The following is a 22,016-nucleotide window of genomic DNA, read 5'->3' as shown; positions in this document are numbered from 1 at the left end:
ATTAGCTCTGTAAATCCACCCTCCTTGTCCAACCCCACTGTCCCCAGGACAACGAGCACCTCTGGCAGTACCCGGGCTCTGCCTGCCACGGGCAAGGCACTGAAAGGGTTACAGAGCCAGGCACCCTCAAAAGAGAAGTTTCTGGACATCCTCTTGTTTTTGCTTAGTTATCAAGATGCATCTGGTGACTTCCTTCTGGTTCTTAGGGGCTGTGGGCCAGGAGAGGGTGACAGCCAGCTGGGAAGGGAAGTGCTGTTGTGTTGCAAGAAGTTTGTACTCGCACTGAGGTCAGTGGTTCACTGCTCACGTGGCCTGGCAGTATAAAGCTGGATGTGGGAGTCAGGCTGCCCAGCTCAGAGCTTCACTGTCCTGGGAGCTGAAAGGAAGCAGGAAAGCGCGAGCAACAGCAGGGAAGCAGAGGAGAGAAACGACGTGGAGAAGCATGGAAACTTCCCAGTCACACAGCTCTGAAAGGTGAGAGCGGGACAGGAATGGGAGGGAAGTGTTTTGTCAGAGGAGTATTGTGTTTCTCCCCTTGCTTTTAGGAATGCTGTTCCTGTTCCTGCTCTGCAGGGAAAGGCATGCTGCTGCCTCCACCTCTGGATGGAGTCTGTCAGTCTTCCTTGCTCGGGACACTGTTTGGAAAGCTGGTGCTCTCTGGGTCCCATCGACACCTCTCGGGAATGCTCTGCTCCTTTTTCTCCCATCCCAGGCTCCTCCTTTTGTCCTAGAGAGCTAAGATTTGTTTTGTCAGAGGACACAGCTCTAATACCTGTTTCACTGTTCTTCCCCAGGATGTCCACAGACCTGTCAGAACTGTTGAAGGAAGCTACCAAGGAGGTGCACGAGCAGGCAGAGAACACACCGTTCATGAGGAATTTCCAAAAGGGGCAGGTGTCACTCCAGGAGTTTAAGGTACTTCATAGCAGCTTTGCTTGGGGATGGGATTTCCTCACCAGTTAGATCAGATGGGCTGAGAGGGGACTAAAGGGGGGAGGACGGGGCCAGCACAGGCAAGGAGGATGGGGACATGATGTATCAGCATCTCCTATGAAAAACATCAAACTTCTGCACCCTGAGGTCTTACTGGCTCCTCTTGCAGAAGGTGGGGAAGGGCCATGCATATCACAATGGGCAGCCAAGCTGAAACATGAGAAAAAGGACAAAGAGGTTGCTGGGACTAATGCTATTGCTTTTCTCTTTCTTCATAAATGCCTGCATGTTATTATTGCCAGTCACAGTTAATGGAGATAGAACTATGTTCAGATACTTGCCCAAAAGAGGGAGAATTCTGTATTTACAACACTCTAGGCAGCTGCAGCTAGAAATAATGATGGGATGGTGAGAAAGTGAGGATGTGGGATCGTTGCTGGCACTGAACTTTGCATTGTCACTTGAGTTATACCACAGCTGAGATCATGAACAATAACTCAAAACCAGACTGAGTTTGAGCAATCCGTGTCTGCTGCTAACAAGCAGGAGCCTGTTGCCTTTTTCAAGATAAAAGAGAAACATTTCCACACATTAGCATAACCTGACTAGATACAATTCCTGGGATCTGAGCCACATAACAAAGCCAAGAGCAAAACCAAAGCAAACACCTGGGCCAGAATTCCTAAGAGGATACAGGAAGTGACACGTGGACTTGCAAATAACAGCTACCAATTCAACCTGTGGCTTAATTACTTTGTTGTTGAATTATGGCAAAGAAATCCACAGAAGTAGGAAAGAGACTGCTTATTTCTAACAGGTGACATTCAGAATACTTAGCTAAGCATAAATTCAGTCTCAGGTGCTGACTTCCTGCTGTTAGAAATATGGCATTGGTTAGGCAATGATCTTTGAGACAGGCAAGCTGTAAAGACCTTCAGGAATAAAACTTGGTTTCTTAAGATGATTTTTACATGCTGTCAGGCAAATGAGACACGGATTTTAAAAATTAACAAGTGTTTAAAAGCCATGTTTCTCATTAAACCACTACCTGCCTCTAAAAACAATCAGTTGAGCTACAATTTTGCTTAATTTGGAAGGCAATGTTCCCATGTTTTGTTTCTTTTCCGGTAAGTTGGGTAACAGGTTACTGTTTAAAAAACTGTTTTTGTTTACTCTCTTGGCAGACGTATATATCTGGCCTGCTACGTGACTCCCCAGATGGTGGATATTTGTTTCCACAACCAGTCACTGCCCATGTGCTTATCAAAGTCCTATTTTCTGGCACAGTGGGACAAGGTTGAAACAGGAACTCTCTCATTGCAGAACTGACTGCTTTGTGAGAAAGTAAACAGCTTTCTCTCCTGTGAGCAGCATAATCCCCCCTACCCAAACCTGACTCACCTCTACTGCAACACCTTCATCTTTTACCATTTGCTGCTCACAAGGGGCCCAGGGAAAGGAAGGGGTGGTGTAGGTGTAACAGCCTCTGAAAACAGAATGCCTGGGGAAGGAAAGAACACAGCTATATTGTCTCAGATCACGTGGAAAAGCTGGCAGATAAAAGAAAGTATCACATAAGCTGGGAAAAACAACAATAACAATGGTTTCAAAATAGAGGGGAGAACACAGCCTCGCAGCACTCCTTCACAAAGGCATCTTTCAGAGGCAGGCTGTGCTTCCAGATCCCTTTTATCTTGTTTCTCTGGGGCAACCGAGGAGGCAACCCCACTTGCATGCCTGAGTGAGCAGAGTGGTGGTGCCTCAGTTCCCAGGATGGTGGAATGGTGACAGGATGAATATGTTGAAAAATAACCAGGATGTGTCATCATCTCACAAGGCCCCACAAAGGGAAGCCACATTTTGGAGCATTCAGATTTGAACAATGCACCAGAAAGGATACCTTTGGGAATACCCTCTCTATTGACTGAGGGAATGGGAAGAGACCAGGAATGCTTAAACAGAGCTCCAGTTTACATCACATCAAGCTGCCAGACTTTAACTTGAAGGCAAGGCAGTGATTTTAAGAGCAAGTAAGACCAATATCTGCTGGAAAGGGCTCACCTGATTGCTGTCTTAAGCAGACAGGAAGGGCTAAACAGTGTCTCCCTGTACCTCGCACTGTTTTCCACACGGGAAATCTGCAACATCACAGGTGTTCGTGACTCATAGTGGGTGTGCCCACGAGTACCTTTATTGTTAGTACAATTTGTCCCACAGACTTGAAAAGGATAAACAGATGCACCTATAGCTCATCCTCTTTCTTCTCTTTCAGCTGGTTACAGCATCCCTGTACTTTGTCTACTCTGCTCTGGAGGAAGAGATTGAACGGAACAAGAACAATCCAGTTTATGCCCCTGTGTATTTTCCGGCGGAGCTGCACCGCAAAGCTGCCCTGGAGGAAGACTTGAAGTACTTCTACGGCAGGAACTGGAGGGAAGAGATCCCATGTCCTGAGGCGACTCAGAAATATGTCGAGAGGCTCCACTACATAGGCAAGAATGAGCCAGAGCTCCTGGTGGCCCATGCCTACACTCGCTATTTGGGAGACCTGTCTGGGGGGCAGGTGCTGAAGAAAATTGCCCAGAAGGCCCTCCAGCTGCCCAGCACGGGGGAAGGGCTGGCTTTCTTCACCTTTGATGGGGTCTCCAATGCCACCAAGTTCAAGCAGCTCTACCGCTCCCGCATGAATGCTCTCGAGATGGACCTTGCCACTAAGAAAAGAGTCATGGAGGAGGCCAAGAAAGCATTCCTGTTAAATATACGGGTGAGTAACAACCTGCCAGCCCACATCCTCTCTCAAACAAGAAAATAGCTACAGGGGAAATACAAGGCCAGTATTTCCACTGGGGAACTTATGAGAAGTTGTGGATCAGGGCGAGCTGGTCAGAGTTGGATGCCCGTGCTTCTCCAACCTGGCAGCTGAATAAAACAATGGTCTCTGAAAAGCTCTTCTCCCTCCCTTAGTGTTTGAATCCAGTCTCTTCCATGTGCCACTATTCAGATATGAATGAGGGTTAATACTGGGATTGGAGATTACCACATAGTATCTGTCCTGCCTCTGTGGTGAAGTTACACAGGTCTGCTGTGCACTCTGACTAGGTCACAGGTACCTTGCTTTCCTTCCCATCAGAAGGTGGGCAATAGTCTTCTCCTGAGCTGAAAGCTTCAGGGAGAACCTGTAAAGAGAACAAGGAGTTTGAAAAACATCCTCTTGACCTCACAGGCAACTTTTGTTCTATGCAAAATGTACCAGGAGACTTAGACTGAAGCCTCATGTCTTCCTCTAGTTCCTAAAGTGCCTGGGGAAGCAACAAGTGGTCCAGTGAAAGAACAAGAGGAGGCCACATAATGAGACAGTGTTCCTTCTTCTCAGGTGTTCGAAGCACTGCAGGAGCTGGTGTCCAAGGGCCAGGAGAATGGTCACCCTGTGCAGCCAAAGGCAGAGCTGCTTCGCACAAGGAACATCAACAAATCACATGAGCACGGTAAGACACTTCTAAGGGCAGGTGCTTCATAGTGCTCCTTCCTTTCCTTCACCTCCCTTCCTCTGTCCTTGTTTGTAAAAGCCATTGGGAAACAAGCATGAGCTGCTTGTCCCACCTCTTCTCCCGCCATTAGCAGGTAGTATAAGGAGAGGCACTTCTGTGTACAAAACTTCTTCTAGACATGGCAGAGCAAGGATAACAGATGTGGGCTCTTCAGAAAGTGTGTCAGTGAGGAAGCTTTACAAAAAAAGACTCCTCTCTCCACCTCTAGGGCTTTAACAAATGTAAGGTTCATTCACCACAGGGAAAACTGACCTTGAGTTCACGGAAGCAAAGGCATCAATTTTGGGTGCTGCAGGAAGTGCTGGGGAAGTGCTGTGGTGCTGTGATGCTGACAGAAGGTTCTCTGGACACAGTCCTATCCAGCAGCCTGTCCTTTTGGACTGTATCTCCCTCTGATCATTTTCCTGCCTCCCAGAAGTATTTGCTGAAAACACTCCAGAGAATGTGCTGGCTTTACAGTGAGCACTGCTCTGGATGGTGGAATGTAATCAAGCTTGTACCTGAGTGAGGAGTGAGCTCAGATGTTTACAGAGCAGAGTGGTTTCCACGAGGACACGCAATTCAGATAAAAAAACCCTTATGGCCTACCCATTCTGAAACTAAAATGGATATTTGTTTTCAGTGCATCCTGGACTGAACCACAGTTTTTCCATGGCAAAGATGAAAAGCAAACCTTGCCTTAAGCATCTCTGGATAGTGAAGCTTAAAGCAGCTTCTGTGGGAAAGGCGTTAAAAGTTCTCTGTGAAACATTGTCATTCCTTTCCCAATACATGCATACAAGTAAGATTTTCAGAAAAATTTGGTGTTGGATGAGGAATCCCATCCTGAAGTTGTACTGCAAAAATTGCTTGGAGTGCTGAAGACTGTTCAAGGTCTTTAGATGCCTAAAGTTAAATCAGTGAGAAGTAGGAGACAAAATGCCTTTTAAAATTCTAGCTTCAGCATTTGTCTGTCTTTTGCACACATCAGGGGTTTGATGGAGCTGGGCAGTGCACGTGTAAGCCTGTAAGGAGACAAGGGAAGAAGCTGGTAGTCACCTACAGGCAGAGGGGCTGTGGGCCTTTGTGATTCCCAGGTCAAGTCTGCTGCTTCCCCTCTCCACTGGGAGAGCAGAACCTGCTGCCACTGTTTCTCCCAGCTGGGCTCTGGGCCTTCTCCTTCCCTGGATGACTCCAGCAGGGTGTGCTCTGGCACTGGGGAGAGCAAACACTGCACGTTAGCAGCTTCTTGCCACAACCTCTTCTCACTTGTCTTTATTTGCTTTTTCTCCCTATTTGATCTAGGTCCAGCAGCTGGGAAGGAAGGTGAGAGGACAAAGATGAGGAACACAGACACGACATCCACCACCTCCCTGGTGCGGTGGATCGTGGCGCTCAGCTTCCTCGCCATGACAGTCACTGTGGGCTTGTTTGCCATGTGAAAAAGCAGGACCTTCACCTTCTCTTTGTGACTTCCCTCACCCTGAACTAATCCACCTTCCCCAGTCCTTGTGAGAGAAATTACCCCTCTCTGGGTACTGTGATCTTGGTTCTGCCACTAATACTAGGAGACCTTTCTCCCCAGAAATCAGAGAGTGCTTTAAGAGGGTTCAGGCAAAGTTTCTCCTGTGCTTGGTGTGAGCTCTTCTCAGAGACTAACTTTATCACCAAAAACCAAGGGTGGAAAAGGCTAAAAACAATGGCCAAGAATTGTCATTGCTTTACAGAGTGCCTACAAAAACTCTACAGGATCAGAAACACAGCTTTGACTTCTGTCTTGCCTCAGAAAGACGGAGCTCCTCCGAGCTCTGTTTGCTCAGTTTTTTTTATACTGCTGGATAATACTGTGATCACTTTCTCTGTGAAGCCACATGGCTCCCATGGGTTACAGACAGTTTTACATGACACTAGTAGGTCTTTGTTACTTCTTTTTCCCATTATTTTTGGTCTTTGAAAAACAAAAGACAGTTGTTGGACATACAGTGTCATTCTTGTCTGGTTGTATAATTTATACACATAATAAATTTCAATGTAAAGTCTTCAGGTCTGGTGTTTCCTATTATTAAAGCCTTACCCGGGGAAAAAGGACGTGTCTTTCTTCCTCCTGGCTTTATGTGTTTTGGAGCTGCTGCCTGCACAGACATGACAATGGACAGAAGTGGGAGCTATCATCAGAGCCAGACTCTGCTCCCACTCAGTGCTAACTATAACCTGCTATAAGCTGGGGCAGGTTCCTTCAGCTCCTACACACTGCTCTCTATTTCTAGAAGCAGCATGAAATTCAGTGAGCATGCAAAGTATTTTTAAGGGGTGGAAGTGGTACATAAGAGCTGGTTGCTATTCTATCACAAGCAAAAGGTGATGGGACCCTCAGCTGGTCAAAACCAGGAAGCTCTCCCTGAACTGCCAGCAAACTGCCAGACTGCCTTTGCAAGAGCTTCAGTGTGAATCAGAATTGCCAAGTGTGTTTCATCACCCAAAAGTTAAAGGCATCCTAGGTTTTGGTCGATGTGGCTGAATGGGAGGCATCAAGCACATGACCACTGCCCTCACCCAAGTGGCAAACCAACCCCCTCACTCCCAGGACCTGGCACACACGTGGCATTGCTAAAGGCACTCCAAACACACAGCACTGCTGGAGCAGCCCATGCACACAGCTTGCTTTCCTTGCCTTTTGCTGAGGCACATCTGGAGGGCTGGGTTTGTGTCCAGCCACAGGCCTTGCCTGCTCCCGGAGCTCTCCCAACACAGGAGGGGCTGCAGTTTGGATATGGCAGTGCAGGTACTGACAAAACTGCCATATCACCTCAGAGTTCTCTCTTTATTCCAGAAAGCCTCTGTTATCAACCTGTCTCCATGATCTGCCTGTTCTGGCTGTGACCTTAATCCCAAAGACATGTTCCTACTGATCTGTTTTAATGACCGGCACTGAACCTGCTCAAAGAACAAGAATCAGAAGGCAGGTCCTGCTGAGAATGAGCAGTGGGAAAACAGGACTGTTATAATTCTCAGGCTCTTTTCTACTCTGCATTCCTTCCCCAACCTCCTTTCATAGCTCTCTCTTTGGATCCGCCTGCCAGAAAAAATAGTTAATTCTTGAAAAAGACAGTCGTGTGTTTGAAGAGCAGGAATATGAGGCTTGATAGCAATTTAAATACAAGAACTTGTTCATTCAGATTTGAATTAAGTTCTACCTATTGAGTCCCTCTAAACCACCCCAACTAAACCATTTTCTTCATTCAAATATGCTCAGTAATCTAAGATCCCAAAGAGACAAACAAATGCCCATGAGCTCAGGAACACACTGCGCCACACTCAGCGCCTCTCCACTCCTCAGGGAGCCTGACCGTGACGTCAGAGTTGGAAAATATGGGTTCTGACTGGTATCATACCCTCCCTGCTCATGGCAGGAGAGAGATGGTACTTTGGGTATCTCACAGCCATTGTTGTCACACACAGAAGATTCCAGACTGAGCCCCAAGTCCGCAGAAATGGAGACTAAGGCTTTGTTTGTACTCATCTGTGATCTTTATGAGTACATCTGGTTTCTCTGCAGCAACGACACCTTCTTTATTTCCCACGGGCTGCAGCTGAAACCCCTCTTGCCATGCACTGTGCTTCCCAGCTTATTCTTCGTTTAGGGCGAGCATTACCACGCTTTGGAAGGGCCAAAATACGCACCCAGCGACCTGCCAGTCTTCCCCCTAAATTCACAAACAGCCAGGAGGAAGGCATCCCGGAGGACTCGTGTCCCGAGGCCCTGAAGCAGCGAGGGGCCGCAGCTGGCCCAGGAGCCTACAGCACTAATTAATTCACTTTATTCCCGCACCGCCCGCGCCCGCAATGGTGTCGCCCGCGCCCGCAATGGTGTCACCCGCTCCCCCTCCGCGCCCCGCCCCGATGGTGCGGCCCGCCCGCCATTTCGCCTCCCCCCGCCCTTCGCTCCCAGATTTCGCGCCACACCGCTGGGGGCGGGCAGGGGGCGGAGCGCCCCGGCCAATCAGCGGCGGCAGCGGCGCCGAGCGCTCCCTCTCGGGGCGGGGCGGGAGGGCGGCTGCGGCCCAATCGGCGGCGTCTCCCGGCGGACGGGCCAATCGGAGCGCGCGGCGGCGGAGGCAGCGCGCGCCCTGCGTCGGTTTGGTTTCCGCCGCGCGCCGCTTTTGCCGCGAAAAAGTTGGGAGCGAGTTCCGGCGGTGAGCGAGGTGCGGAGCGGCAGGGGAGCGGGATCGGGATCGGGATCGGGATCGAGATCGAGATCGAGATATAGATAGATATAGATATAGATATCGCTGGGGCAGTGCGGGGCAAGAGCGCGGCCAGCGCGTGGGGTGCGGTGAGGGACGGTCCCGCGGGGCATTGGGTGCGGGGCAGGGGAAGGAGGCGGCTGGGGCTGACCCAGCGCTCTCGCCCCGCAGCGGACCAGCAGCCGCGATGTCCGGCTTCGACGACCCCGGCATTTACTACAGCGACAGTTTTGGGGGCGACGCGTCCGTGGACGAGGGCCAGGTTCGGAAGTCGCAGTTGCAGAAGCGGTTCAAGGAGTTCCTGCGGCAGTACCGGGTGGGCACGGACCGGACGGGCTTCACTTTCAAATACAGGTGCTGCTGCTGCCCCTTTTCTCCTTCTAAGCCCTGCCCATCCCCACCTGCACCCCCAGTTTGCTCTGAACCTCCTTCCTGCAGTGCACACCCCACATACACAATAGCCACTTTGTCTCTTCTCACAGGCCATAAAAAGCTCAGTATTGAAAGTTGTTTGTATTTAACCTGCTAGAAAAGCAAAGGTCTGGTGTTCTCACAAATTTTTGGTCAGCCATCCAGTGGAAAAGGTAGCAATAGAGGGATCCACACTGCCAGGCTTGCACTTAATTCTGAGATTCAAGGTCTGTCTTTGAAGTTGTAGTGCTTCTAGTCTGGAGAATTGTCTGTGTCCATTAAATCAGTGCACCATTCTCCACATGTGCCTTCCAAGTTTTTGAAGTTCCTTTGGCCACTCTTTGCCTATGCAGTTTGGAGACACAGCATTGAGAAAACATGGAGATACATCATAATCAAGGGCTAGAACAGTCTTTCACCTCTGAATTTCATTAATCCTCACATTTTTAAGGAAAATGTTGTCCTGTTATTATTTCCTTTGTTTTAAACCATATCTTATGTATAGTAGTTATTATCCTACATAGAAATTTTCTCCTTGTTTATCTGGTCATGTAACTCCAGTAAATACTTCAGATTGCCACTGAAGCACTGGTGTCCCTGGTCTTATGTCACTTTTCCAAGTGGGCTTGGGTGAAAGATTGCCCAGGTTCCTCTGCACTTCTTCTGGAACTCACCTAATTTTCTCTGCTTGCTTTCCAAACCAAGGACTCCCTGTAGAACCTGCCTTTTCTGATCCCTACTTGTTCTAAGGCCACTGTGGATGACTGGTGCTTTCTGCCCTGCAAACCTTTGCTGCTTCCTGCCTTCCAGGGATGAGCTCAAGCGGCACTACAACCTGGGCCAGTACTGGGTGGAGGTGGAGATGGAAGACTTGGCCAGCTTTGATGAAGATCTCGCAGACTATCTGTACAAGCAACCAGCAGAGCACCTGCAGCTGGTAAGGATGGAGGTTGGCAACCTAGAATATTGTCACGAGAGCAGCTCTGATGTTCTGCTGTAACAGACCCACTGATAGCCCATTGTTCCCTCTCTAGTTGGAAGAAGCAGCAAAAGAAGTTGCAGATGAGGTCACTCGTCCTCGCCCCTCAGGGGAGGAGACTCTCCAAGACATCCAGGTGATGCTGAGGTCGGATGCCAACGCAGCCAACATCCGCAGCCTGAAGGTGAGGTGAAGCGTGTGGGTGTGATTGCAGGGGAGCTTTTGGGACCAGTCACGTGGCTCAGGACACAGGTCACACACTAATTTACAAGCAGCGTTACTCTGCAGCTCAGATCCAACTGCAGAGGGCTGTTATTGCTGGTTTCTGCTGCAGGGGACGTTTTTCTGTTAGTGGTGCTCTGCACAGAGTGTTCGTCCTTTGCTCTCATGCTTTGTAGTTTCCCATCCATCTTCCATTGATGGCTTTCTCACTTCCCCTTCACCTTTTCCTTTTCAGTCTGACCAGATGTCCCACCTTGTGAAGATCCCTGGGATTGTAATTGCAGCAACCCCTGTGAGAGCCAAAGCCACCAGAATCACCATCCAGTGCCGCAGCTGCCGCAACACTATCAGCAACATCGCGGTGCGCCCGGGCCTGGAGGGCTACGCTCTGCCCAGGAAATGCAACACGTAAGGACTGACAAGGGCATGCACCAGCAGGCTGGAGGGCGAGAAAAGACTGTATTCCCTCTTCCTGCTCCTGCTGCGTCCGTGCATTGCAGGATCTGCTCCCTGTTCCACAAGGCAGCAGCACCTGCACTGCTCTGCCTCCACCCTTTGTGCTGCCCCTGTGCCAGTGTGCAGTTCTGGCTGGCAAGTTCTCCCTGTCCTCTGTGGTCATGCTGGTTGTGACCCTGCATGATCAGTGCTGCATGCAGTGTTGAGTGACCGTGTCCAGGGAGTTTTTTATTCATAGGGAGTTTCACCTGTTGTACCTAAAGGTTCATGCCTGCCTCCAGCTGTCCCATAATGCTGTGTTAAGTTGCTCTCCTCTTTTTCAAACAAACTCCTTGCTTCTACATTCCAGCTCCTGAGGGGCATGTTGTGTGTTACCTTCCTTAGGGATGCTTTTCTGCTAGCCTTTTTATCCTGCATTGCAGCTTTTGGTGCCTCTGAGCACTGTGAGCATTAGATTACCATTGTGCTGCAGCTCTCGAGGCAGCCAGTCCTGGTGGGTTGTGTCTTTGGGTTCATACCTGCCAATATTTATTTTCTGCACCAAACTCTAATGCAGCTTGAGAGGGGTTTGGGCTAGGGAATCATTCTTGTGTGTGGTCTGCACAGCACCTTGCTCCTGATCCCTGACTGCATGAGTGCATCTGCTCTCTGGTGTTGCCCTACCTGAAAGCCCTGCATGGAGTCAGGCATCAGTCGTGCCACTCTGAGACAGCAGCAGGACACGGAGCTTCTCTTTGTCTCAGAGAGCTTGTAATCTAGCTAGGCAGATATGGCTTGAGAGACTGGGAGGTGGATGTCAGCCTTGTCACATTGCTAATTGCTTTCTCACCAGAAACCACTTAACATTTGCCTTGTGTGTGAGGTTGTAAAGAAAAACGCCCTGCCGTGTCACTGAGTCTGTGCTGCTACCTTCTGTGTAATTAATGAATTACCTTCCCTGCTTGTAGCTAGCAGGGGAGGGGCAAGAGGCAGGGAGAGTGCTCAGACAAGTGTCACCCTGCCTCTCCTTGTTCTCAAGTACACATTTGGCACTTGTAGAAGACAAGACAGAGGGCTTGCTGGCCTTTGGTCTGGCCCTGTTGTGTCTGCCCTTGCCTGCTGACATGGCACTGCTTGGAAGGGGCAGCTGCCCCTTGCTGTCGCTGCTGTCCCCTGCACAGGTGCCTCCAAAGGGTGGCTCCAAGGGCTGGCTCCTCAGTACTAACAGCCTCCCCTGATTGATCTCTCTGCACAGAGAACAAGCTGGCCGCCCAAGGTGCCCTCTGGACCCTTATTTTATCATGCCAGATAAGTGCAAGTGCGTGGATTTCCAGGTCCTGAAACTTCAGGAGTCTCCAGACGCCGTGCCACATGGGGAGATGCCCCGGCACTTGCAGCTCTACTGTGACAGGTACTGGCACAGCCTTCCCACCCTGCCCCTGCTGGCTGTTGCTGGTGCCATCATTTCCCACCACCATCCTCTGCTTTCCCCTGTCTCCTCTTAGGTACCTGTGTGACAAAGTTGTCCCAGGGAACAGAGTTACTATCATGGGGATCTACTCCATCAAGAAATCTGCGCAGAGCAAGAACAAGAGCCGTTACAATGTGGGGGTGGGCATCCGGAGCGCTTATATCCGCGTGGTGGGCATCCAGGTGGACACGGAGGGCTCAGGTGAGGGCTGCTTTTGGTGTGCATTTGGTGGTAGCCTGGTGTTGGAAGACACTCCCCATCCTGTTCCTGAACAAAGTGATCCCTCAGCAAGAACTGTTTGAAATCACAGCCTTCGTCCTTCTCTGTTGCTTATGTAACAGAAGGTTCAAGCCATTCTGGGGTCTGACTTGCCCTGTCTCTAAAGTCATGTCCTGTAAGGCTTTATCTCATATTAAATGAGGTCTCAGCCTGAGTCCTCCAGGGTGTTTAAGTGAGAATCTGCTAAGCCATCCCTGAGGATCCCGGCTGAAGTCCATGGTTAAGATCGTATTTAAAATGTGGTCCTGACTGTAATTCTCCCTCTGGGTCCAGAAGAGCTGCTTTGCCCAAGATCCTTGCTTTTTCTTATTAGCCTCTAAGGACACAGCCTGCCCCTCTCCACCCTTCCCACCCGGTGGCACTTGGCATGATTTTCAAGAGGGGATTTTGGTTGTAGTGTGCGTGGGGGGAGTGATATAATTTCCTTTAAAACCTCCATTTGTTCACTGTTGCCCCTCACCTGTGTACAGGACATAGCTTCAGTGGCTCGGTGACCCCTCAAGAAGAGGAGGAACTCCGTCGCCTTGCTGCCACGCCCAACATCTATGAGACCATTGCCAAGAGCATCGCGCCCTCCATCTACGGCAGCACTGACATCAAGAAGGCCATTGCCTGCCTCTTATTTGGAGGCTCCCGCAAGAGGTGGGGAAGAGTCAGCCTTTGTTAGCAAAGTCAGTGCTTTGTTATCAAAATAAAGGCTCACCAACTCTGCTCCCTCTCTTCTTCCCAACCTCATCACTCCAGGCTCCCGGATGGCCTGACCCGCAGAGGGGACATCAACTTGCTGATGCTGGGGGACCCTGGCACGGCCAAATCCCAACTGCTGAAGTTTGTTGAGAAGTGTTCGCCCATTGGGGTACGTGGCTTGAGGTGCCCACTTGCAGTGCACCCCTTTTCTCTCTTCTGCTCCTTGTCTAGCCCCAGAGACAAGACTGTGGTCATGGCAGACCCCTGCCTGTGCATCCACAGGTAATTTTGCTGGCAGAGGCGTGAACTGCCATTTCTAGTACTAGCCTAGAAGGGATGGGGAATGAGGGAGGGAAGGGGAAGAAGGTCATGCCTTTTATTATGCTGTGAGCCAGGCTGTTTGCAGATGTCCAAAGATGTGCTTGGTGCTGCTGTTTATTGTTGAGACTTGATCAGCAGAGGGGCTGGCTGGTCAGGACAAATTAAGTTGATTGCATCTCAGGCACGGACCTCCAGCTTGAGCCCAGGCATAGAATTATGTTTTCAGCTGTGTTTTTTGTAGTCTTTATTAAACTCAGCCTCTGATTGTATTGTTCCCTCCAGGGGCAAACAAAGCTAATGCAGCAGCCCACCAAACAATGAATCACTCCCTCTTTTGTACTTAATATCTGTGTTTGTGTCTGCATGCCCTCTGGTGTGTCACAGCTGCTTAGTCTGAGGTTTGGGATGAGGCAATAGCCCTGCTCTTTACCCAGCACATCTGCTTTTTACATGTGCTGAGGGCTTTTCCTGGAGGTTCTTCCCCCAGGAGCTCTGGATTTTGTGGTGCCAGGAATGTTTTGTCTCGCAGCTGGAGCAGTGGGCTCCTGTGTGCTGCTGCAGCTGATGTACTGTCCCTTTCCTTGTTCCACATACCACTAGGTGTACACCTCAGGAAAAGGCAGCAGCGCTGCTGGCTTGACCGCCTCAGTGATCCGTGATCCTGTCTCCAGGAATTTCTTCATGGAGGGAGGAGCCATGGTGCTGGCAGACGGAGGAGTGGTGTGCATCGATGAGTTCGACAAGGTACCTGTGGAGCTGCCTGTGTGGGAGTGGGAAGGAGAGCCCAGAGCTACAGGAGGAAGGGCAACATCTCTGAGACTCCCTCACTTCCTTTCAGGGAAGGTCAGGGGGGTGGGGTTGCAAGGGAATTAAGTTACATCCTGCCCTCTTGGGCAGAGGTCCTCACAGAGCTTTATGTTGGGGATCACTTCAGTAAGTGTGTAGCAGAGGAGACTGATGGTGACTTTTTCTCCTTGCCTGGTTTCTCTCACCTGGCATGCCAAGATGCGGGAGGATGACCGTGTGGCCATCCACGAGGCGATGGAGCAGCAGACCATCTCCATTGCCAAGGTGAGCTGTGCATTGAGCATGCTGCCCTGAGGTGGGAATCTGAGAGCCCAGTAACCAGTGGTCACTCATCTTTTGCCAGAACTGCCCATTTAAGAGTCCAGGCAGTGGTATTGATGGTTGCTGGTACCTCTGGAGTGAGACCAGTCAGCCCTGCCTGGAGGCTTTGGGCAGCCTGAATTTCATGGCTTCTCCTTGCTAGTGGCTGTCAGGGTGCACCTGCAAGCCCATGCTTTGTGCCAGAGCTGCCCAGGAGGACTCAGCCCTGTCTGCCCAGTGCTTGTCTCAGATCACAAACCCGGGGTGAGGTCTCCCCCATCTCTGCCCTTGACAAGAGGTTTTAAATTAAATTACTCAGTGCCTATGTCTCAGCTGAAGCCAATCCCCTTCCAGGAGGACATGTGGGTCCGGCCCCACCATTACAGAGCAACTGGGTGCTCCTTATGGGGCTTTATTTAAATGCAAGTGATTGACAATGAGTCCTTGAAAATGGCTTTCAACCTTTCACTGAATTGATGGCCTGCTGTGACATGGAGGTGGTCTTGACACCATCCTTTTTTTTGCCTTCACTCACAGGCAGGAATCACAACAACACTCAACTCCCGCTGCTCGGTCCTGGCAGCTGCCAACTCAGTCTTTGGGCGCTGGGATGAGACCAAGGGCGAGGAGAACATTGATTTTATGCCCACCATCCTGTCCCGATTTGACATGATCTTCATCGTTAAGGATGAGCACAATGAGGAGCGAGACATGGTGCGTTGAGCCACACAGGTGCGGCTGGGACTCACAATGCCTCTTTCTTTGGGAGGAGGAGGCAGGGGCATTCCTGCTCTCTGACTGCCTTCTGCTTTCCCAGACACTGGCCAAGCACGTGATGGCCTTACACGTGAGTGCCTTGACGCAGACCCAGGCTGTGGAGGGCGAGATTGAGCTGAACAAGCTGAAGAAGCTCATCTCCTTCTGTCGGACGTGAGTGTCTTTTTGGCAGCGCCCGGACTGCGCGGTGGGAGGCAGTGGTGAGAGGCAAACCATCCAGCACTCTGGGTGACCTTTCTCTTAACTCCTGCCTTGAAAAAAGGGTGCAAGAGGAGCTCACAGTGGTGCTGCAGCACCCAAGGAAGGGAGGGGCGCCTAGGGGACCCTCCCCAGGGGCGCTGCCTCCAACTCCTGTCCCCCCTTGCAGGAGGTGTGGCCCTCGGCTGTCGGCAGGCGCGGCGGAGAAGCTGAAGAACCGCTACATCCTGATGCGCAGCGGCACCCGCCAGCACGAGCAAGAGAGCGACCGCCGCTCCAGCATCCCCATCACTGTCCGGTGAGCAGCACCCCCTCCTCACCCCACAAAACCTCTGGGATTAGGGCTGCATTACTGGGCTAATCCAGGAAGGGGCTGTCGCAGTGCTGCGGTGTGAGGGTGTGGCCCTGAGCCCTGAAAGTGCTGTGGGGGGAGGCCGGAGGTGCCTGGAGTGGGATAGGGGGGATGGCAGGAGTCGGGGGGAAGAAAACACCCCTGTAGCTGCAGTAGAAAGCAAGGAATGTCTCTGGTGGCTGCAGGCAGCTGGAGGCCATTGTGCGCATTGCCGAGTCCTTGGCGAAGATGAGGCTTCAGCCCTTTGCCACCGAGACAGATGTTGAGGAGGCCTTGCGGCTCTTCCACGTGTCCACGCTCGATGCAGCCATGTCGGGCAACCTGTCAGGTGAGGAGGAGATATTCTGTGCTGGGGGTAGGAGAGACATGCTGGACCTGGCTGCTCAAGGCAGGGAGAGAGAAGCTCCTCTCTCAGGACCTGGCTGTCAGGGGCAGGTGCAGGACCTCCTTCCTGAGCAAAGACCAATCAATGCTTTTGGCAGCAAGGAGCCATCGTGGCTGTGGGGCTGTGCCTCACAGGGAGGGCAAAGGCAAATGACACTGAGGATCTCCTATGCTGCTCGGGGGAGGGCTGGTCTGGCCCCTTGTGGTCCAGAGTCTGGTGCTGGACGTGGTTCCTCAAACCTATTAATCCTCTAAGATCTTTTTCTGTGGGGATGAAGACAATGTTTCCTTGGGCAGCAGCATGGAACAAAGGGTTTGAAGAAAGCTCCAGCAGTCAGGTCCACATTCAGTTCTGTGGCTGGAGCCCCACAGCCTTTTACAGTGGAGTTGTTCATGGGTTCCCTAAAGTCTGTAAGCCGTGTAGGTGTGGTGGGAGACAGAGGAGATGGGCACTGTGTCCTGGAGAGTGACAGCTGGGTGGCACAGGGAGCTCACACAGTGTCTCCCTGCAGGGGCAGAAGGCTTCACGACACAGGAGGACCAAGAGATGCTGTCCCGCATTGAGAAGCAGCTCAAGCGCCGCTTCGCCATCGGCTCTCAGGTGTCCGAGCACAGCATCGTCCAGGACTTCATGCGGCAGGTGGGTCGGGGACCCCATGGAGGGCTGGGCTGTGAAACCAGCGACCCTAGGCTGCTGCTGGGGGCATGAAACCCCTTCCTCAAGAGCAGACTGGGAGCCTTTTGGTCATGCTTTAGAAGTTGTTTGTAGGGAATGGTGTGCAATGTGATTGCAGAGTTTAAGGATACTGAGGTAAGTTTCTGCAAAAACTCAGAGGTGTGGGCCTGGTTTGGGGTCCTGCCCTTGAAACCAGAACTGTTTGATTTGTGACACTGGCTGCAGTCAGATCTAAAGTAGGGAAGGGGGAAGGAAGCATCAGTGTCTTGGGCTATTGGGTTTGCTTCTTTTAGGGAGTCCTAGCCAGGCATTAGCAGAAGTTGCAGGTCCTGCTGAGCTCCTGTTGGTTATTCCATGCTGGCTCATCTTCCGCTGCTCTCCCCTTTTGCAGAAGTACCCAGAACACGCCATTTACAAAGTGCTGCAGCTGATGATGCGGCGGGGGGAGATCCAGCACCGCATGCAGCGCAAGGTCCTGTACCGCATCAAGTGACCTCCCTGTCCTAGGCTCCAGGAGGGAACTGCTGCTGCTTGACACCTGCCCAGGAGGAGGCAGAGTGCCCCTGGGAGCTGGGGCCTGCTCCTGAAAGAAGCTTTTCCTTGGGGAGCCAGAAAGCCCCAGGCCTCCATCTTGAACCAGGGTTTGTGGTGGTCAGGGTGTCCTTTGTTTGCTTTGTTGCTGTGTCATGTCCATGTTTCTATGAATTCCAAAAGCTTTTAGTTTGTATTAAAATAAAACCTGATACTGGTAGCTCAGATCTTTGGCCCTGAGGGGCAGAGGGGATGGATCCCCTTCCTCCTTTGAAGTGGGTGCAGGATTTTGGATAGAAAGGTGTCCCTCCTGCCTGCCCTCCGTTATGCATTTACTCTCACTCAAGCTCCAGCCTCATGGGCAGCACCAGCAGCCCTGGAGGCAGAAACTCATTTCTCACTCAGAGTTTGTCTACTAAGGCATAAAGCCTGTTGGCACAGGCTGTCCAGTTGGGCTCAGCAGTGCAGGAGGCACTTTACCACTCCCTGTGTGCAGTCTGCTGCTTTCTTCCCCCTCAGCCAGTGGCAGTGAAGGAAATTATTTGCTGTTTTTCCCTGCTCTTTGCTAATCCCTCTTTGCTTTCTTCCAGGGCTGCAGCAGGGACACCCTTTACCCTGCAGTGTTAAAGGGCTGTGTGAAAGCCTTGCTTGAGGCATGGGCAGAGCTCCCTGCTTGCTTCAGTGAGGATGGGGACACAAGATAATCCCCATGAGCTATGTGCTGTCCTCCAAGTAGTCCCTGTCACCTCCTCCTTTATGCCAATGGCCTTGGGGAAGATCATCCCACACACCAGGAGCCTCTCCTGGACACTGCCCCAGGGTGCCCTTGTGCAGCTACTCACCCTTCTGCATTTGCAGCACAACCTTGCACTTAAAAACTTGGCAGATTTTTTGTTATTTCTAGCAAATTAGTACTGGCTCTCTGAAGTGTTCTCACAAAGATGTATGGTGCTGGTAGGTCCCTGCTCTCAGCAGCTTGGGGCCACCTTGGCTGTGAGAACACTGGTGGGGGCCTTTGAAGACAGCAGAGTGTTGGGTGAGCAAAGCTGCTGCACGTGGTGGACAGGCTGGTGCCTCTGTCTGCTTTCAGGCTGGAAAACCCCGGGGAGGTTTCAATAGCAACAGAACCGTTCAGGGCCAGCAGAGGGTACCAGAGCCTTGAGGATGCCAAACTGTGGCCCTGCTTCTGGAGCTGCCTCTTTCTCCTAGAGGGGAAACCGAGGAGTCCCAGTGGGCTGTGGTGTGTGCAGTCAGTCTGGCAGCTGCTACACGAGTGCTGGACCCCATTGCAGCACCTGGGGGGTTCAACAACATCTCTGCTGCTGGGTTTTGAGAGGCACATGGTGCACTCCTTATGTGGTTGTGGAGTTGGAAGTCTGGAGGGGCTGGGGTGGTGGTGGCAGCATGGGAAAGACTGGCTGCAAATTAGAGAAACCGCCTTCTGCTCTTGATTCTCCAATTGTTTTTGGTTTGGGACAGCCTTTGTGGAGGGCTAGAAGGAAGAGAAGGCTGGCCTAGACTCACAGAGAATAGGCCAGGATAGGTCTCTCATTCTAGTGATTTTATTGCCCCATATTTTTGCATGTGCCAGCACCTTACAGTGCTTCTTGGAGTAAGCAATGCTAGGGCAAAAGGGAGACCCTTCTTTTCCCCTTAGGGAAAAAAAAGGCACCTTCTGTCCTCACAGTGCTCCCTGAATGGAAAAATAAAGAGAAGGATGTTGCTGCTCCATGGAGGGGTTAATCTCCAGGAAGCAGAGTAAGTGGATGTGGGAATAACAGCCACATTCTCCCCTAGAAACTGAACTTCTCAAAACCAGCGGTGTCTGTTAGAAAGCATCCTGCCCTCCTCATGAGCTTGCAGCATCAGGAGGGGCTCTCAGAGCAGGGTCAACACAGGCCTGAGGTAGCAGCATGGTGTTGTGGCTGTTTTTCTGCCACAGCCCCTGCAGAGCTGTAGTAATGGGTCCTGCAGGTCTCAGCCCCTGCCACGTCCCCACAAGTACCTCTGTCCTTGCTCTAGAGGTGCAGGCAGTATCTGTCTGGTCCTTCTTTCAGAGGTGCACAAGAACACAGCAAACAGGTGAGTGTGGGAGTATGGGATCAGTACCCACAGCCTGCTGTTAATGCTGCCTCTGGAGGAGACAGCCTCTGCTCCCCAGCTTGAACACCCAGTGATGGGGCTGTGTGGGGAGAGATGGGCATAGAGTAAGGGAAGGACTCTATTTCCCTCATTTACCTTCCTTCCCCCCTTCCCTCCTTTTTTCCCCTTAGACACCCTCTCATCATCACAATTTTTTTTCCTGTGCTGGAGGAGCAATAGGATATGGTTGGATTTTGGCTGCTGCTGGCTGCCAGTGGTGGTCATGTGTCATTCAGAAGTTTTAAATGAGCAATCATCTCCAGGAACATCAAGCTGTGCTGGGCGTTGGCAGGTGTGGAGGTTGGAAATTCTAATTTTTTTATGTTGTATTCGTGACATGATAAGAGTTGAGGTAGATTTCTGTGCTGGGGATCAGAATGATTGATTTCTTTGTGCCAAGAAACGTGTTGATTATATGGTATGAGGTTATGTAAGTGTACGTACGATGTGAAACAACATAGTTTAGCAATTAATGCATGCAGTGTTATCACAAGGAGCGAAGCTGGGATGTGTGCAAATGGTATTGTTTTGAACTTGAGATCACTGGTTAGTGCTGACTTGTGTTGAGCACAGCACTGCAGGTGGAACTTATGTGAGGAACAGCAGTTCTCAGTTGGATAGGTTCATGGCAATATGTACCTGATAAGGGATTGCTGGTCCTGCTGGTGAAGATGACCAGATTTTTCCTCAAATAATAACTACTTGATAAAGGACCGTCATCCTCCTGGTGAAGGTGTCTCTTCTAGGTCTCATCTGAAGTTCTGACATACTGATATTTGGGATAAAGTCCCTGTCCAAGTGTCGTTAGATGGCCAAAAATATTAACAGAGAGAGCAAAACCAGTCAGGCTTAGCCAGTTGGATCTGAGCAACACAGAATTCCCTTACCTAGCCTGCTGACCTGACCTTGTCCCTTCCTCACCTCAGTGCTGTCTCTGGCACAGGAAGCCCCTTCCCTACCCCTGGTTGATCTCTTTGGGAAGCACAGTTGGATGAATGTAATCACCCCAAACCAGGCAGGCACCAACAAGAATCAGGTGCCTTTGATTCAGAGCTTGGGCTGTTGTAGAAGACGCCGACCTCTTGCCACAATGAATTAGTACCAAAAGAACTTGCAAACTACAGCTAATTCTGCATGAGATGGGTTCATCTGTGTGAGTGGATCACTCCAAAGAGATCCAGTCCACTGGGCTCTTGCCAGCTTTTTTGGTTGTCCAAGGAAATAGCCTTAAGCTGCACCAGGGAAGGTTTAGGCTGGACATTAGGAGGAATTTCTTCACAGAAAAGGTGCTTGGAATGGGCTGCCCAGGAAGGTGTTTAAGGAAAGGCTGAACGTGGTGCTTAATGCCATGGTCTAGTTGACATGGTGGTATTAGGTCATAGGTCAGACTTGATGATCTCAAAGGTCTTTTCCAATCTAGTTGATTTGTGATTCTGTGAAGCTCATCAGAATATTTCTGTGAAATGTCAGTGGAGCTCCACTACTGTAAAATCCAGCAAAGCTGAGTCATCACATCTGTACCACTCAGATTTCTTCCATCTCTGTGTGGGATGAGAGCTCTTGCAATGCAGCAACATAACCTCTGAGCATGTTGTGAGTGTCACTTCCTCCATAAAATAAAACAGAACCGAACTGCAGAGTCCTGACGGCTATTGCTCAAGGATGTGAGATAAACACTGGCGAGTGGGATATGCTGATAGGGGCAATGTGAGAAATAATCTCATCTGGTCCAGCAAGCACCAATCTCAGACAAATGAAGTTGGGACTCCTTCCCTGTTTCTGCTGCTGACTTACTGGACTAATTGAGCAAGTGACTTTATCTTCTTGCCTCTCCTGGATAACAGCCTTTTTGGAGCACAGATCACTTCTTACCATGATTTTGTGCAGTGCCTGAGAGAACCAGTAGCCCAATCTCAGTGGCAGAGTTTACCTGCTGGCTTAAGTAACATTAACACATTCTAGGGCTTCTCCAGCCCTTGTTAGGATGAGAAATTATCTCCTGCAGGCAAAGAAATTCCTGTGATTTGCTCTGGACAATGCCAGAAAAGATCAAGAAATCAAAGAAGACCATGGTACAGCAGTGCTGTGCTGCCATGTGGAACAGTGCACGTGTCATAGGTTGGGGTGCTCTGCTGGGTGGGGCTCTCATGCTGAGTCTTAAATCCTCTAAGTTTGGTTAGCAGCCTATATCCCCTAATTCTGGGCTAGGTTCCTTCAAAAGCCCAAACTGTTCATTCTCCCACAGCAGTGACGTACCAATGTCTACTACTGTTCTTTGTTTTGCCATCCTTTTGCAACATCCTTTGCTCTTTCCTGGACACCTCTGCTCCAAATGTCTCC

The 22,016-nt window shown here is 50.8% G+C and overlaps 2 protein-coding genes across 3 annotated transcripts; both read left to right on the top strand.

Annotated features, from left to right (window-relative positions):
- The first annotated feature begins 341 nt into the window (after positions 1 to 341).
- Positions 342 to 6,499, top strand: HMOX1 (heme oxygenase 1). 2 transcript variants are annotated; one of them, XM_053978632.1, is made up of 5 exons: positions 342 to 474; positions 795 to 915; positions 3,206 to 3,697; positions 4,307 to 4,418; positions 5,766 to 6,499. In XM_053978632.1, the coding sequence occupies exons 1-5, from the start codon at positions 443 to 445 to the stop codon at positions 5,900 to 5,902; spliced, it is 894 nt and encodes a 297-aa protein (XP_053834607.1). In that variant the 5' UTR covers positions 342 to 442; the 3' UTR covers positions 5,903 to 6,499. The 2 variants fall into 2 exon arrangements, with proteins under 2 accessions (XP_053834607.1, XP_053834606.1); XM_053978631.1 differs by lacking the exon at positions 342 to 474 and having other exon boundaries at positions 604 to 915.
- A 2,095-nt stretch (positions 6,500 to 8,594) lies between these two features.
- Positions 8,595 to 17,746, top strand: MCM5 (minichromosome maintenance complex component 5). The gene is made up of 17 exons (XM_053977812.1): positions 8,595 to 8,662; positions 8,876 to 9,058; positions 9,926 to 10,052; positions 10,150 to 10,278; positions 10,552 to 10,724; positions 12,007 to 12,162; positions 12,257 to 12,423; positions 12,972 to 13,143; positions 13,246 to 13,357; positions 14,110 to 14,253; positions 14,515 to 14,580; positions 15,154 to 15,330; positions 15,434 to 15,546; positions 15,761 to 15,889; positions 16,129 to 16,271; positions 16,840 to 16,967; positions 17,395 to 17,746. Exons 2-17 carry the CDS (start codon positions 8,892 to 8,894, stop codon positions 17,494 to 17,496), a joined length of 2,205 nt encoding a protein of 734 aa, XP_053833787.1. The 5' UTR covers positions 8,595 to 8,662; positions 8,876 to 8,891; the 3' UTR covers positions 17,497 to 17,746.
- Positions 17,747 to 22,016: the final 4,270 nt, after the last annotated feature.

Source organism: Vidua macroura, chromosome 5, assembly GCF_024509145.1.
Source record: "Vidua macroura isolate BioBank_ID:100142 chromosome 5, ASM2450914v1, whole genome shotgun sequence".
NCBI classification, from domain to species: domain Eukaryota; kingdom Metazoa; phylum Chordata; class Aves; order Passeriformes; family Viduidae; genus Vidua; species Vidua macroura.
The sequence above is the reverse complement of the archived record's forward strand: the minus strand, read 5'-3'. Positions and strand labels throughout refer to the sequence as shown.